The sequence below is a fragment of the Takifugu rubripes genome, chromosome 1 (genome assembly GCF_901000725.2).
Source record: "Takifugu rubripes chromosome 1, fTakRub1.2, whole genome shotgun sequence".
Classification (NCBI taxonomy): domain Eukaryota; kingdom Metazoa; phylum Chordata; class Actinopteri; order Tetraodontiformes; family Tetraodontidae; genus Takifugu; species Takifugu rubripes.
In genome coordinates, this window is record NC_042285.1 from 21,874,795 (window position 1) to 21,888,789 (window position 13,995).

The 13,995-nt window shown below is 45.3% G+C and overlaps 1 protein-coding gene across 2 annotated transcripts in view; it reads right to left on the minus strand.

The window, feature by feature from the left end:
* The window catches only part of LOC101072011 (E3 ubiquitin-protein ligase SH3RF3), a 58,557-nt gene that overhangs the window by 3,812 nt on the left and 40,750 nt on the right, over window positions 1-13,995 (minus strand). For both annotated transcript variants that reach the window (XM_029835093.1, XM_011611238.2), the window contains exons 4-8: window positions 10,846-11,154; window positions 10,505-10,620; window positions 8,336-8,506; window positions 4,184-4,452; window positions 1,988-2,304 (exon numbers count right to left, since the gene is read on the minus strand). In XM_029835093.1, the coding sequence (XP_029690953.1) occupies window positions 1,988-2,304; window positions 4,184-4,452; window positions 8,336-8,506; window positions 10,505-10,620; window positions 10,846-11,154 (1,182 nt within the window). The remainder of the gene's footprint in view (window positions 1-1,987; window positions 2,305-4,183; window positions 4,453-8,335; window positions 8,507-10,504; window positions 10,621-10,845; window positions 11,155-13,995) is intronic.

Here is a 13,995-nt window from a genome sequence, read left to right on the forward strand (position 1 = left end):
AAACCTTTGACTCAGCAGGCCCACTACAGTGTTGTGCAAAAGTGTGCATTTCATTAGATACCTTTCCCCCCTAATATATATATATATATATTAAACACAGCCCTATTAATAGAGTGCCTGCAGAGAGCGCATTCCCCGCACTGCTACCGTTCCTCGCAGTCAGGTGAATGAAAATAGCATGAATTTCAATTTGGGAGAGAAAACATAGATGGATAGATGGGTCAAGAAGTGCTGAGATTAAAATCAGAGAGCGGGGCAGAGGGTGACGACGGGGAAAAAAGACAAGACAGAAGGATGACAGAAAATGGTAGACAAGAAACAAATAGAGGGATGGGAGCGTCAGAATAATGATGACCCCCCCCCCCCCCCCCCCCCTTGCTTTGTCATCTGCAGGTTTAAAGCTTTAATGTCTTTTGTGAGCAAGTTAAGCTGCACACTTCCCTTAACAGTGACGCAGTCTGCAGCTGCTATAGCTCATATCTACCACCAGATGTCAGCACACACACATAACTGGATCCACCGTGCAGCAGGTTGCTTCGTTGAGCACTGCGGGAGTGCCTTGCTTTGCAGTCCACTGGCAGGAATCTTTCAGCCTTCTTCTTTTATACAGGAACTGGGATCACTGAGTCCTGGGTACTGCTCCGGATGCCTGTTTCTGTCCACCCACTGAGCCACTGTCATTACACGCCCACGCTGTGAAACTGCTTCAAGGATTAATTGCATGAAAAAAACCCCACCTGTATTGAAATTAAAGCAAGAAAATTTCAAAGACGTGTCGAATGATGGAATGATGCATCTGAATCACCCAAAGGAATTTGCCAAATGAATGCCTGCACGATCCAGGTAATCGAAGCCTCCGCTACTTATAAATAAAGATTTTAACAGATTTTCAAGACATTTTTGGATTGTTTTCTCAGCCCGTTGAATCCTTGCTCACTCAGAAACAATTCCAACACATCCTAGTGTCCAACATCAGATTTCTCTGTAATGCCGGCTGCTTTCTCGACAGCGTGACAGCGTCGATCAGAGATTACCCCGACGGAGACTGCAGACGGCTCCATCAATTCCTCTGTGACAAAAACTGCCTATGGGAAGCCTCATTGCCACCCTGACTGTTCCTATTCCTGCTGAAAATTAAAGTCAGGCCGTTAAAAAAAAGAATCTGATTACTTAGGACAGTAATTTTGGACTAAAAGCCGCCACAGATCATAGTACATTTCTTGACAATATTCAGCTGATGAATATCATCTTTCATTTTATGATAAAGAACTTCATGCTAAAATCTTCAAATCAGTTTTGAATGCAAAGATTGCAGCCATAACTAAAAGGCTGCTTTGGGGGGAGAATTACAGCGATTAAGAAGGTGCTATGAACATTTACAAAACTACTGTCGGTTTAGAATTTAAAAACACGACAGCAGGATTTTTTTTTAAATCTGCCGATCATACAGGTAGTTAACCAGTGTTCCTGCTTCCATTTAGAACACCGAATCAGACTTTATGTCACTCTCGAGTGAGATGATCTCACCAAGACTGCTGCCTGCTGTTCCATCGTCAATGAGCTGTTTGTCAGCTAGCCATAGATTAGCTGTCCCACACTGTGGAGCCAACAGTGAAACAAATGGAGTTGAGACAGATGCAAGCGTTCAGTGCCATCATTCATTGTCAGGTCGGCGCGATTCAAGACGCGCAGCTTTGCCACTGCTGATCCTGCGTCGTACACCGGCCCATCCTTCCAGCGGCACATTACAATAACCCAGGTATTGATTCAAAGGTATGTACTCATAAGTGTAAAAACAGCATGTTTACTAAAATACCTGGCACCAGAGGAGGTGCAAATTACACTTCTTACGCCTGCAAGGTGTGAAAAAAAGGTGTTCTTAATGAATGTGTCATCAGACAGCACCAGAAGGGTGTATATCATCTCTAAAGTCAGCATTTAAGTGCATATTGGACCAGAACTTGTGCATTCTGAGGCTGTGGCTCACCTTCTCTACTTTGGGGACAAGGACGCTCTGGGTGTGGACATGAGAGGGGCCCGGTAACGGCGGCTGCAGAGGGCTGGTCGGCTCCCCATTGAGGAGCACCGCTGACACGTTCGGAGGCGTGAGGCAAGACAGAGGGGAGGAGAGGGGCAGGAGAGGCCGGGAGGCAGGGGAAGAGAGAGGCGAGGGCCCTAAACTGGGTCCTGGTGACACCATCGAGAGAGGACGTCCCAACTGGCCAGGGCAGCGTGAGGGGGACGAACGCAGTGGGGAGATAGCCACTGATGGACGCTCCGGGCTCCCAGCAGGAGGACTGTGGACTAAAAGAGTGACAGTGTGATTTAGGATAACAGTTATAGATCCAACATCCAACATGAGCTCCTATTTAACAAGAAATTCAATGTAGACATCAAACATGTCTGGAGTAGGTTTCTGGCCTTTCATTGGATGAGCACAGTTGGTGTTTGTGAGATTAATGTGCACAGGAAACACACACACATATGAGCATGAAGGCATGTGAGTGATCACACGCAGCCAGACACACACTTGAGCTTTCTAACCACCTGCTCTTACACACTGCAGTACTTGGACAGAAATCCACAGAGAGGCACGCTAAAAGAAAGCCACTAAATGCTAGAACTATGCACATATTTTATTTTGTAATGGAGACCAGATGTGAGCCTGCGAGAGAGAGGGAGAGGGAGAGGGGGGGGGGGGAGCAAAGACCAGAGCGAGGTATGAAACTCTGTCATTATGCCGTCATTACACAAAAAGGGCAGTGATGTCATTCAGTTGTGTGTGCCTGCATGGTTCTCTGTGTTCTTGTGTGTGTAAGTATGTGTAAAGGCACATGCATGTCTGCACATGAGCGTGCGTGTTGATCTTGGCAGCGGCGGCCTCCCAAACGAAAACGGCTGCCAATATTCTGCGGGAATGGAGCAAGAAAAGAGAAAGACAAAACAGGAACCTGAGAAGAGGCTGATATGTCAGCTTGTGCGTGTGTGTGTGTGTGTGTGTGTGTGTATGTGTGTGTGTGAGAGAGAGAGAATTGTGTACACAGCGGGACCATAATGTCCTCCATTCACAGTTTGTACCTTGTTGCATGCAGAAAACGAGCTTCCTCACCACTCTAATTCTAGTCTGAGTACCAGAATGTTCTCAGTGTTGTTCTCTGCTCTTTTTTTTTTTTTTTGTTCAGCGATGATTCATTGGGTTCACTTAAGAGGAGGAGGGGGAGGAAGTGAGAGTGTTAAAAGGTATGTGATGCAAGCTTCCTACAGGATTCAAACCCCAGCTCTGCATCTGCTCTCAAACGTTCAGGCAGCCTGGACAGAATTACTTTCAACTTTCGGTGCAAGCTTGTCCAGCTGTGTTTAATTTTCACAGCAACCACCCAGAAAGGGGCATTTCGTGTGCATTTAGTGAGTTCATAAAAGAAAAATGCTCACAGAACAGTTGTGTGCCTTGTATATCTTCAACAGCACATATTTTGAAATAAGACAGGAACTGTTTTCAGGCCTCCCAATAAGATTATCATAGTTCCTGATGTCCAACATGTGAAACAAATGGGTTCTCCATTTTAGAATGAGTCCTGACATCCATCCTTGCAAACACAAGCTCACGTGATTTTAATAATAGTCACAAATGTCTGCCCATTACACCAGCGCCACGAACAGGATTGGACCCTTGTCACTGATTTGAGCTGCCATCCCATTGTTTGGCAGCTTGTACCGTATTTTCTTTTTGCGAGGCTAAAAGCAATGCTGGAAATTGAGGTCCGAGGGGGGCGGGGTGGGGGTGGGGTGACGCTGGTGGGGGTTTCTGCTGCGAACGTGCCGCTGCTCACGTTTACAGTATGCTCCTTGAATTAAAGACCGATCAATATGCTATTATTCCTTAATCAGTAAAGCAACGGGGCTAAATGTTGCAGGCTCCCCAAAGATGCGGACTCCTTCAGGCCTGTTGGCTGGTGAACAGAAATGGGAAAAATGCATTTGTTTTAAACACTGAGGATCGATAATTCTAAGATATTTTATCTCTTTTCCTCACCAGATTTATTTCCCTCTTGGTTAATGGGGCTGCGCTATTATGTTCATTCATGCTAAGAAGAGGTTTGCGCTAATCAATAGCTTGTCACCCTGGATACTGAGATAAAAATGCTGGAGCGGTGCATTTCCGCTGCGTGCAGCTTCTGCTTACCCAGCTGCATTGAGGTGCGCGCCTGGTTGACTGTGTGCTGACTGGAACGCAGGCAGTTCTTCAGCTGGGCAGCAGCAGACTGCGGGGACGAGGTGGGGCTGACAGAGTTTGCCGAGTTCACCAGCGGCGTGGAGGGACGCGTCGAGGAAGGCCCGGGGGACCCTGGAGACGCAGGGTCAGCGATTTTGTTCCCCACCTGGCTGCAGCCGCCTCCTCCTCCGCTCACTGGGCTGGACAGACAGGAGCGAGCGCCGGTGCCAAACGGAGCCCTGCAGAGGTGGGGGGTGGGGGAGAGAGAGAGAGAGAGAGAAAGGGGGAGAAGGGTGCCATCAATTTAGAGTGGCGGTGCTATGTTTGTCCACTTTGGTTCAGACTGAACTCTCAACACCTCGGAGGTGGACGGCTATCAGCATTACAGCAGATACAGTGTCAAGAGGAGGCGTCCTAATGGTTCCCTGGATGTTTCCTTCACTGGCAGCAGCAGGCGCTGAGGCAATTCTTTTAGCACCAAACGCGAGATTCAGTAAAATAATTCTTATCTTATTATGCTCGGGACGAATGTAACTGAGCTTACGCTGTGACACGGTCTTAAAAGTTTTGTATAAAACCAGTAACTGTATTAAACTCTCATATAGACGCAGATGTCTAAAGGCGTCAAGTTATATAATAAAAGGGAGAAAAAAGTCTGAGGTTTAAATGAGATTGTTCTGCAGCAAGCGGCTCAGATTGTATTGGAAAAATGAATAAACGAATAAAAGAAAGTTTCTAAAACTGCTCTGATTCTTAAAGGCTGATTTTAATTCATTTGTTTTGATATAACTTGATAAGGGATCTCGGTTTATACTTTCCCGGTCATCTCACACATGGATCATCAACATTACTGCACACGGTAGTGCAATTCCTTAGTTACTCCAATAAATCATATTTCAAAAAACCATTTAAACTTCTCAAAAGTTTAACAGCTCAGTACTGTATCAGCTCAGGAAAATGCCACTATTTAAAGCACAGTGGACGCTAATGTGCACTCAGACCGTGCATATTCATAAAAATTTACATCGCGTAACAGGTCCAGAGTCAATGAGCATCACTTTAATCATGAACTCAACAGTGACCAAAATAATTACAAATGATCTGGACCATATTGGGAGCAACCCATTTATCGCTCTCTGTCAGAATGATTGATTTAGTCGCTATTATCTGGCTGGCGGATCAGCACGACATAGTGTCCCACTGTAACATAAATGGAGCTGCAGGCGGCAGAGTGCTGAATGGCAGAACAGTGAGCTGAACATTATTGACTTGATGCTTTTCACACTTTTATGGCTGCCAATTGACTTCCTGTCACACACATACAGAGTTATGGTTTACAATGGTTGTGTGTATGTGTGTCGAAGACTCACACTGTGAGGTGAGTAGATACTGTGTGTTTTAGAATGAACATAAAGTTTTCAAAAAGACCAAAAGAATCAAAAGTCTTTCATAGAAGTCATAATTAGGACAAAAAAAATTAAAATAACTAGAAATAAATAGCAGCATTCTGAGATTATTCTGAAATCTCATAATTCTGATGTTTTAACTTAATTTTTTGACTTTTTTAATCTCAAAACTATACGACCAATAGAGAAAAAGCCGTTAATACTCTGTGCTTCAAGATGATTGCTGAATGTTTACTGGCCGACTTCACACTAAAATGCTGCAGCTTCTTTGGCCAGCAGATGTTTTGGTGACCCGTTCCTTATTGTCAGGCTGGACCTGAGTATTAAGTTAGGGATGACATTTCTATAACTTGAAAACAGGCTTTTAATGAGCGATGCGTGAAGTCCACGGTGGCACCATCACGACTTGATGAGCTGGTAATGACACTGTGCGGTCATTTCAAACTGGACTGCCAAAGGATTGGATACCAGTCTAAGCATGTGAGTGTGTGTGTGTGTGTGTGTGTGTGTGTGTGTGTGTGTGTGTGTGTGTGTGTGTGTGTGTGTGTGTGTGTGTGTGTTTGTGTGAGGGGGCAGCATTATTCTATTAAATGCACCTATTTCTGAGCTGCACTGCAGACAAAGGAGCAAGAGAAAGAAAGGGAGAAGAAGAGAGTGTGCTTGCATAAAAATAACAAATTGCATCTCATTTGATTACCCCCCCCCCCATCCCTCCACCCCACCCCTCCGATTGTATAACTGCCAAATGTGAAGCCCCTCATATTCAATAGTGGGACACCTGCTGTTTCTGTAAACGTTTCCTCCCTTCATTCCTTTCCTCTCCCCTTGCTCCTCTCCTCCCCTCTTTGTGGAGGACCACCTCTCACCTCCCTCCGCTCCCTGTCTATCAGACTGTACAATCCCATCATTCCCTTCATCCTCTCATTTTCCCTTTCATATCATTCAATTTTCCCACTCTCTCGCCCTCCCCCTTTGTCTACAGTGCAGAGCAGAATACAGATTGGACGCATAGCTGTTTTTACAAATGTGAAAATAATGAGAAATAAAATTGGCGGTGATGAAACGGAGTGTTTTGGATGCAAAGGCAGCTATAACCAGGCAGAGAATACTGATGCTACTCTCCAGTGAGTCTTTGTTTAAGAAGTCGCTTTCAGCTAAATGTTGTTTTGCATTCAAAATTCTCGTGTTTCCTGAAGTCCTAAAGGTTCTTTGACACAGACAGATTTTTAAGATTCATCTTTTTCCACATCCTGCATACTTAATGAAATCATTTACTTCCGTATGCCTTCACTGGTTTTCCAAAACTGATTTAAAGAAGGACCCTAAGGCAGATTTGTCTGTGGTAACCAATGTAGGACGGAAATGATAGATTTCTCTTTAAGGGTTATTTTTTTTGGTTGCTGTAAGTATTGATTTTTACAGAGTTTGAATTTAGGGACAGAATCAACTTTAGAAGAGACAGATTGATTTTCTGGTCTTCTATAAAAAATATTTTCATATATAAGTAGATTTTAGCTCTATGCCATCACTCAGGTTGCCATTTACTGAAGAAATAAGCCAGAACAACCTTGACATTTGACCTCCGATGACCTAATCTAATCCCTTCATTCCAATGATTGGAGGCACAAGTCTCTGTGCATGTGAAGTTTGAGCTCTGCATGTTTGTACCAGTCTATTTAGCAGGAATGACACTTCAGTGACATTTATCCAGCGAACCAGCAGGGTATTAATTTATCTTCGTTAGGTTACCATGGAGGCCAACAAGTCTGATACTAATAATTTATTAACACAAAACAACCGTCCTAATATGCTGCAGTGTATTGGTGTTATAAAATAGCCGCATTTGGGAGTTTGTTTATGGGTTTATACAAAGTAAAGAACGGACAGACATGGAGACCAAACAGGGCAGCTGTTGACTCAACTAGAAAAGATGAGATCTCAGATTATCTAACTGACCATGACTGAAATCAGCTGACGCACCTGTCAACAGTCTATTTCGCTGACTTTATCTCTCCACCAGCCCGAACCAGAGACCTCCCAGCACAAAATACCAACAAATCCGCATCCACGACGCTCCCACTAACCAGAACTTAAATAGAATGTCTCCGGTCATGTCTGTCCCAAGTGTGAACGTGTTAAAAGTGTTCTGTTTCCTGCCTGGAAAGGGACACTCTTCGCAGTATTTTCCCGCTCCTTCTCCGTTCCTGGCCGCGCCTCAGAATGTACGTCTGGTGTGACCAGATAATTTTGGACCTTTCAGTGGCTGGATGTAAAAGCCGAAATCCCGACAAAGGAAGGCAGGGAATGCAGAGAGGCAGCAGAACGTGTCATTATCGCTCAAGGACTAGGGCATTCACAGATTTTGCGAGTTTGAAACGTTCTTTTTTTTTGAGGCACGTCTTTGTGCCAAGTGGAACAAAGAGAGCGCCCACAATTACACGGCGCAACAAGTATCGCAGTTGTAGCTCTCAGCCTTCGTATTCCACTTGATCTGCTGGCGTTATTTCTCAGGAGACGCAATCATTGTGAAAAAAATGATACTGTAAATTGGAGCTGCTGCATTAAGTCGGCTGCCTTTGTGTGAAGGCAAAAGAGCAAAGCTCTGATGATGCTTCGTCACAGCCAGTGACTGGGATTGCAACTGGATGCTGCGGGAGCTGGATCATTAACACTTGAACTCAACTCACCCTCCACCCCTTGGCTGCAGCCCACTGACCTGGACACAGGGGTCACGTAGTTTCCCGGGAAGACACCGGAGGCAGCTGTTCTCAGAGACGTCCCTTTGAACCACCCATCTTGACACTTCTCCGTCACCCGATACATCTCCCCTTTCCTAAGTTCTAGTTCGTCAGCCTTCTGGGGCTTGTAGGCGTAGAGAGCCAGATATCTGAGGGGAGAGAAGCATCAGAGCAAACGTGAAAATCCAACACCAACAGGAATTAGAAAGACACACATTTTCACAAAGTAATATAGTTATAGCATCTCGCACTATTTATGTGTTATGTAAGGTAAGCTGAGTTGCCATCAATGCATTTTCAATGGACAAATAAACTATTAGCAGGAATTTAGTTAGGAAAGGGGAAACACCAAATCTCTGATCTAGAAGCAGCGGAATAAAGCCTACACCGTCGAGGCTCCTGCAGCTCAATTATTAAAGCATCAAAGAAAACTTTGATCTACAACATCGTTATTGTCAGGTCAATGAGCAGGAAGACGCCGTGGGTCCTCCCAGAACACACAACACAATTCCCCTGACTCTTTTATCCTGTTCCTGTCAGTTTTTCCTGCAAAAAAAGAAGGTATTGATGATGACGCCACTGTCCAAAACAGGCCTCTGATATAATTCATGGGAGAAACGTGGTCAGAATCCAAAAAATTGCAACACGTCCTCAGCGCTGCGTCGTATTCTGGGATTTATGAAAGTTTTCAGGGGAATTCAAGCTTGGAAAGAAATGTGACCACCAGAGGCGGCCTGAACGATTTTCTCCGGGCTGTACAACGTGCTGGGAATGGGTGCTTAATCGATATGTCCTTGTTTACCTGCTTACTAACAGGTACGCTGATGAATGTAGTGCTCAGCATACCGTGTGTGTCAATGTTTATATATTGACCACGGTACGTTGCATCCCCCCGTTAACATATAAATGAGTTTCTTGCCCGGTCCCTGGAAGCATTTAGTGGCGGACTTGTACGGCGTGGAGGGAAGCGGCCGAGGAGTAAACAAGCCCTGTATGTGCTTCCTCCCCCATTGCCATGGTAACTAATGTGGGGACTGTCTCCCATCTTCCCATGGCAACAGGAGGAGTTGCCGGGTCAAGATGAAAGCATAATGGAACAAAACCAGTTTTACAGAATGAATGATGATGATTATGATAATCAGTAGTATTATGGTATTACGTACTTATTATTCTCAGGAAGTAGATCTTTTGACTTCTGTGTGAAACACAGGCTTGAAAAACTTTATTTTGAATAACAATATACCGTAGTCTGTATTATGGGAACATATCCGTAGACTTCATATCATATCAAACAAAAACTCGATTGTTAAAACTAAGAGAGCAGCTGCACCACGTCCCTCTGAGGTGTTGTTTTGAAGCATTATTAGAAATATAATAATGTGTATTTGATTCTGTCTCGGGCCCCTCTCACAGGTGCCTCCACCACCTGCCCAATTGCAACCTTGGATAAGGGAAAAGTCCTTATTTTCCAAAAATAAAAGAAGGACTCGGGACCTGGATCAGTCTGCACAAACTCAGACAGGCAGGACAATAGAACACACGGTCACCTTGAAGATAATCCAATCTCCCTGGCAGTTACCCGGTGGAAAAACTACAAGGTAAATTGCAGAACATTCCTCTTGGGCGTGTGCTTCTCACCTGCCATCTGGACGTGACAAATACAGTCGCACAAGTATAGCTTTCGCTTTTAAACATTTTTAAGAGATAATCAACCTGTAATTCTTATTCCTCATGCAGAAAATGCACGTTTTGGTGTTTGGTTTGCCTGCTTTCATGAGCTGACTGAGACAGAAATCCTTAAATGAACTGATAATAAGTATAAACGTTGGGCGCTGGTGCGGTCATAACCAGCAGCTGATGAATATAGTGCTACAAAACCCCCATGAGACTCGCATAACTGAGCACAACCTGCAGCGAGACGCTGTTTTTCTTTTCAGATGGAGATTTCATCCTTGACTAGTGGAGGAGTAAATGTGGCTGCAGAGGTGGTGGAACACGTCCAACAGCGCTTGGAAGGAAACAGGAAATATTTTTAAAACCACATGACAGGAGGCAGGCTCGGCAAACGTGCGCGGATCTGACGGGAGGAAGAAAGAGGCTGATAAAGCTGTGGGATGTGAGCTGACAGGACCCTCAGATCTACTCACATGTTGAGAGGCAGCTGCACTTTGGCATGGGCCAGCAGCTCAGAGGTAAGGGACGCCACTTTAGGGGGTACCAGCACCCCTGCTGAAGAGGGGGAAGGACCGGGGTGGGACACGTCCTGAGAACACACACACACACACACACACACACACACACACACACACACACAGCAGCAGCAGATGTAAATACAGTCAATGCAGTGGGTAAATTTGATGTAATATCACAGTACTCAGTAAAGTTTTCAACAAAAAAACAATAATCTCACTCCAGTGCTCTTTTAATTGTTGTCTAGCATCAATGACATCATTACAAAACGGTTTCCCTTCAGTAAGCGAGTGTGTACCTGGATGCGTGCAGCAGCTCTGGGGTCAGAGGAGCTGATGAGGACCGGGTGGGAAATCTCCATGCTGTGCCTGTTGTTGAGCTGGGCCGTCCTCTGACTGACCGACAGCGCCGAGAACGAGTGTCTCTTTTTGGCGTTTTTCTTCCCTTCGCCTCTCCGATGGCTAGCGCCGTTACCGTTGGAAGGGGAGGCACATGGGGAGGGGCCCGGGGTGCAGGGGCCCAACGGGGCTGGCTCAGAGCTCGGACCAGGGACGCTAGACGGCGCAGGCTTGTCGATCTCCATCAGTTGCTTGGCCGTTTCGTTTAACTGAGAGGAGAGGAGGGGATTTGAGTCATCAGTGATTCTCAACGACAAGCACAGGAGGAAGTGAGCGTGGGTGGCCCTTTCCTCACTCGTTTTTGCTGGCAGCCTTTCAAAGACACAGCATAACAATCATCACTTAAAACAACTAGTCTATTGAGACTCCTTGTGTGCCACAAACACTCTCTCTGCCTCTTTTTTCAAGCCCTCCCACACAGAAAACACTCAAAAGTGAGCATTCCTTAAAGAACTGTGCCCCTCTTCACTTGGACATGATTCACAGCATCTGTCACAGCCCCATTTCCCCCATTCCCTCCTGTCCCTCTGCCCCAGTAATTTCCAGTACATTAAAACACTTGAACACTCAGGGCATACGCTGTAGAATTAGCAACAAATATCCCATTAGCTCATCATGAAATAACACCAAAGATCTTCTTTAAGCAAATGAACCAAGCAAAATCATCCCAGGACAGACTGATGCAGGAACACAGACAGTATCGGCAGCTGCAGGCTTCTGACAAATTTACATTGTAATCTTGTCTGGTTAGTGTCACCCCCCTCCTCCCCCGACTCCCGAACAATCCCTTGAGAGAAGGACGAGCATTTGTCTCTCTCTCTGCATGCAAGAGTGTGCGTGCTTGTGTGCACGTGTGTGTGTGGGGGTGTGTGCGTGTGCGACCTGCCTTGGCTCAGGGTTGGTGATGGCACATTTCCATATTAATGGCTATGCTAATCCAGTCTAACCATATGCTAATGACAGTGATGGATTTGATATTGATACTGCAGCTATAATGCAATTCCGATGCATTCTAGATGTTAAGCATTCAAACACACCCTTCTACTACTTCTGTCTTTATGAGGATGTTCATAGACATAATCATTTCCCCAGCTACTTACCCTCACCCTAACCATCACAACTAACCCCCATCAACCCAGCAAACAGTCCTGAGGTCCAGCCAAAATGCACTTGCTCCCATCATCCTTTGCGGAAGCTAGACATAACGTTAATTATTAATTAATCATTCAATTAAATATGAACGACATCATAGTGCATCACCAAAAACAACCAGAGAGTGTTTTATATGAATTAATCAGTAAGAAAAAACTAAAATTATTTGAGTGAAGTGAAATTTCAGTTTATCAGTGAGTGGATTAAGTAGCCAACATTCTACAGAGTGAATAGTGAACGAGTGTGTGATTTTTGAGACAGAAGCTGTCTTTCTTTTTGCCACCAACATTTTTTCCACCAACATTTGTATCAGGCTTCTTGAATTTGTCGAGCTGCGAACGGATGACATATAATGTCTTGCTGGGACAAATAAACTGCAGCTTCGATGGCAGGTTTGCACCAGAGGGGCAGGTGAAAATGTTAAAGTTTCAAGGGCACATTAATTTCTGAGGAATTTAGCTGCTAAAACCAGGTTCCTCACACCTTCAGGAAGGAGGAGTCCCTCCTGGATGCTGCTAGTTATGTAACCCCACCAGGTAAGGGAAGACAGTATGTGCAGGCGTGCCGATGTAAGAGACAACTAAAGAGATGTTTTCGGCTCCAGGCAGCCTGAAGTCTGCAAGGTCATTTTTCATGTGTTACGCCTTTTCGGTTCTCTCTCCAGGTATCATTGACGTTCACGAGTTGCTGTCTGCGCTGCAAAAAAGCATAAGGCAGCAAAGCACATGCGTACCCATGCACACCCACCCTTCCACATGCACATGGCCAGGGGCAGGTGGGGCGTGCCAACTCCCCGCTGCTGCAGTGGGATGTGAAACAAAGAGGCTGAGGTGTCGTTGACATGGGTTCTAAATAGCCTGACCCAAATCTAATGCTGAAACCGCCCACAACAACATCAACAGGAACAGTGCAAACAAGGTTCAAAACATCACTCATTTGCATAAAACTATTTCAGAAATGCCCAAACCTTTTTACACTTTGCAAAAAAAATAACCTGACAGAACTTCAAACCGGCAGAATACATCCAAACCTCCATCAACAGCAGGAACCACAAAAACCTGCTTAAAACATCCCTGACAGATTCCTTGGAATTTACAGTCGTTGTAAAATGGAATCGGGTCCCTTAAGAGCAGTCGGCTGGGCCCAAAAGCCAAAAGTCTCCAACAGAATGAGTCTCATTCCACAGTGTCGTCCAGTAATGCTGTCTTCCAAATTCCGCTGTTCAGCGTTTGGCTGTGCTTGAGTGACTCGGCACGGGTCAACCCGGGTTTTTTATCCAGTTTTTTTTATAACATCCTCATGGGAGGCAGACACGAAGCCCTCTTGGGATCCAGAGAATGGCAGCCACTCTACACACGTCCCGTGTAATTTCAGTGCAGACGACGGGGATGCCCCTGCAATCTAAAACCTCTTTGTGGCCAATCTGTGCATCCCAACCTGCCAAATGTTAATGCAAGTCGTCAGTGGCAGTGGCCATGAGTGGTACTTGATTCTCGAGCACACACACGCACACACACACAAACACACTCACACACTCTGAGAACCAGCTGGTCCTTTTTAATTAAGCTCTCAGTAAAGACTCAAACATGCAAGCAAGCCTGACATGGCCCTGAACCCCTGCTGTGTCACAGTGATAGAGAGCTCTAAATTATAGATGCATCTTCTAATGGGAGCCCCTGCATGTTTGTGCTTTCATCATCAGCTCACAGAGACATTTGGGCAAACTGATTTCAGGGTTATCACTGTTTTGCTGGAAAGCCAACAAGCAAGAGAGATCGGAGCACCACAGCTGCGAAATAATAAATAAAAAAGCTAAAAAAACACCCAAAACCCGCATCTGGAAATTATAAAACGGGGTTTTACGCATCGAGCTGTCTTCCAGGCTAACGTCGCTAAGA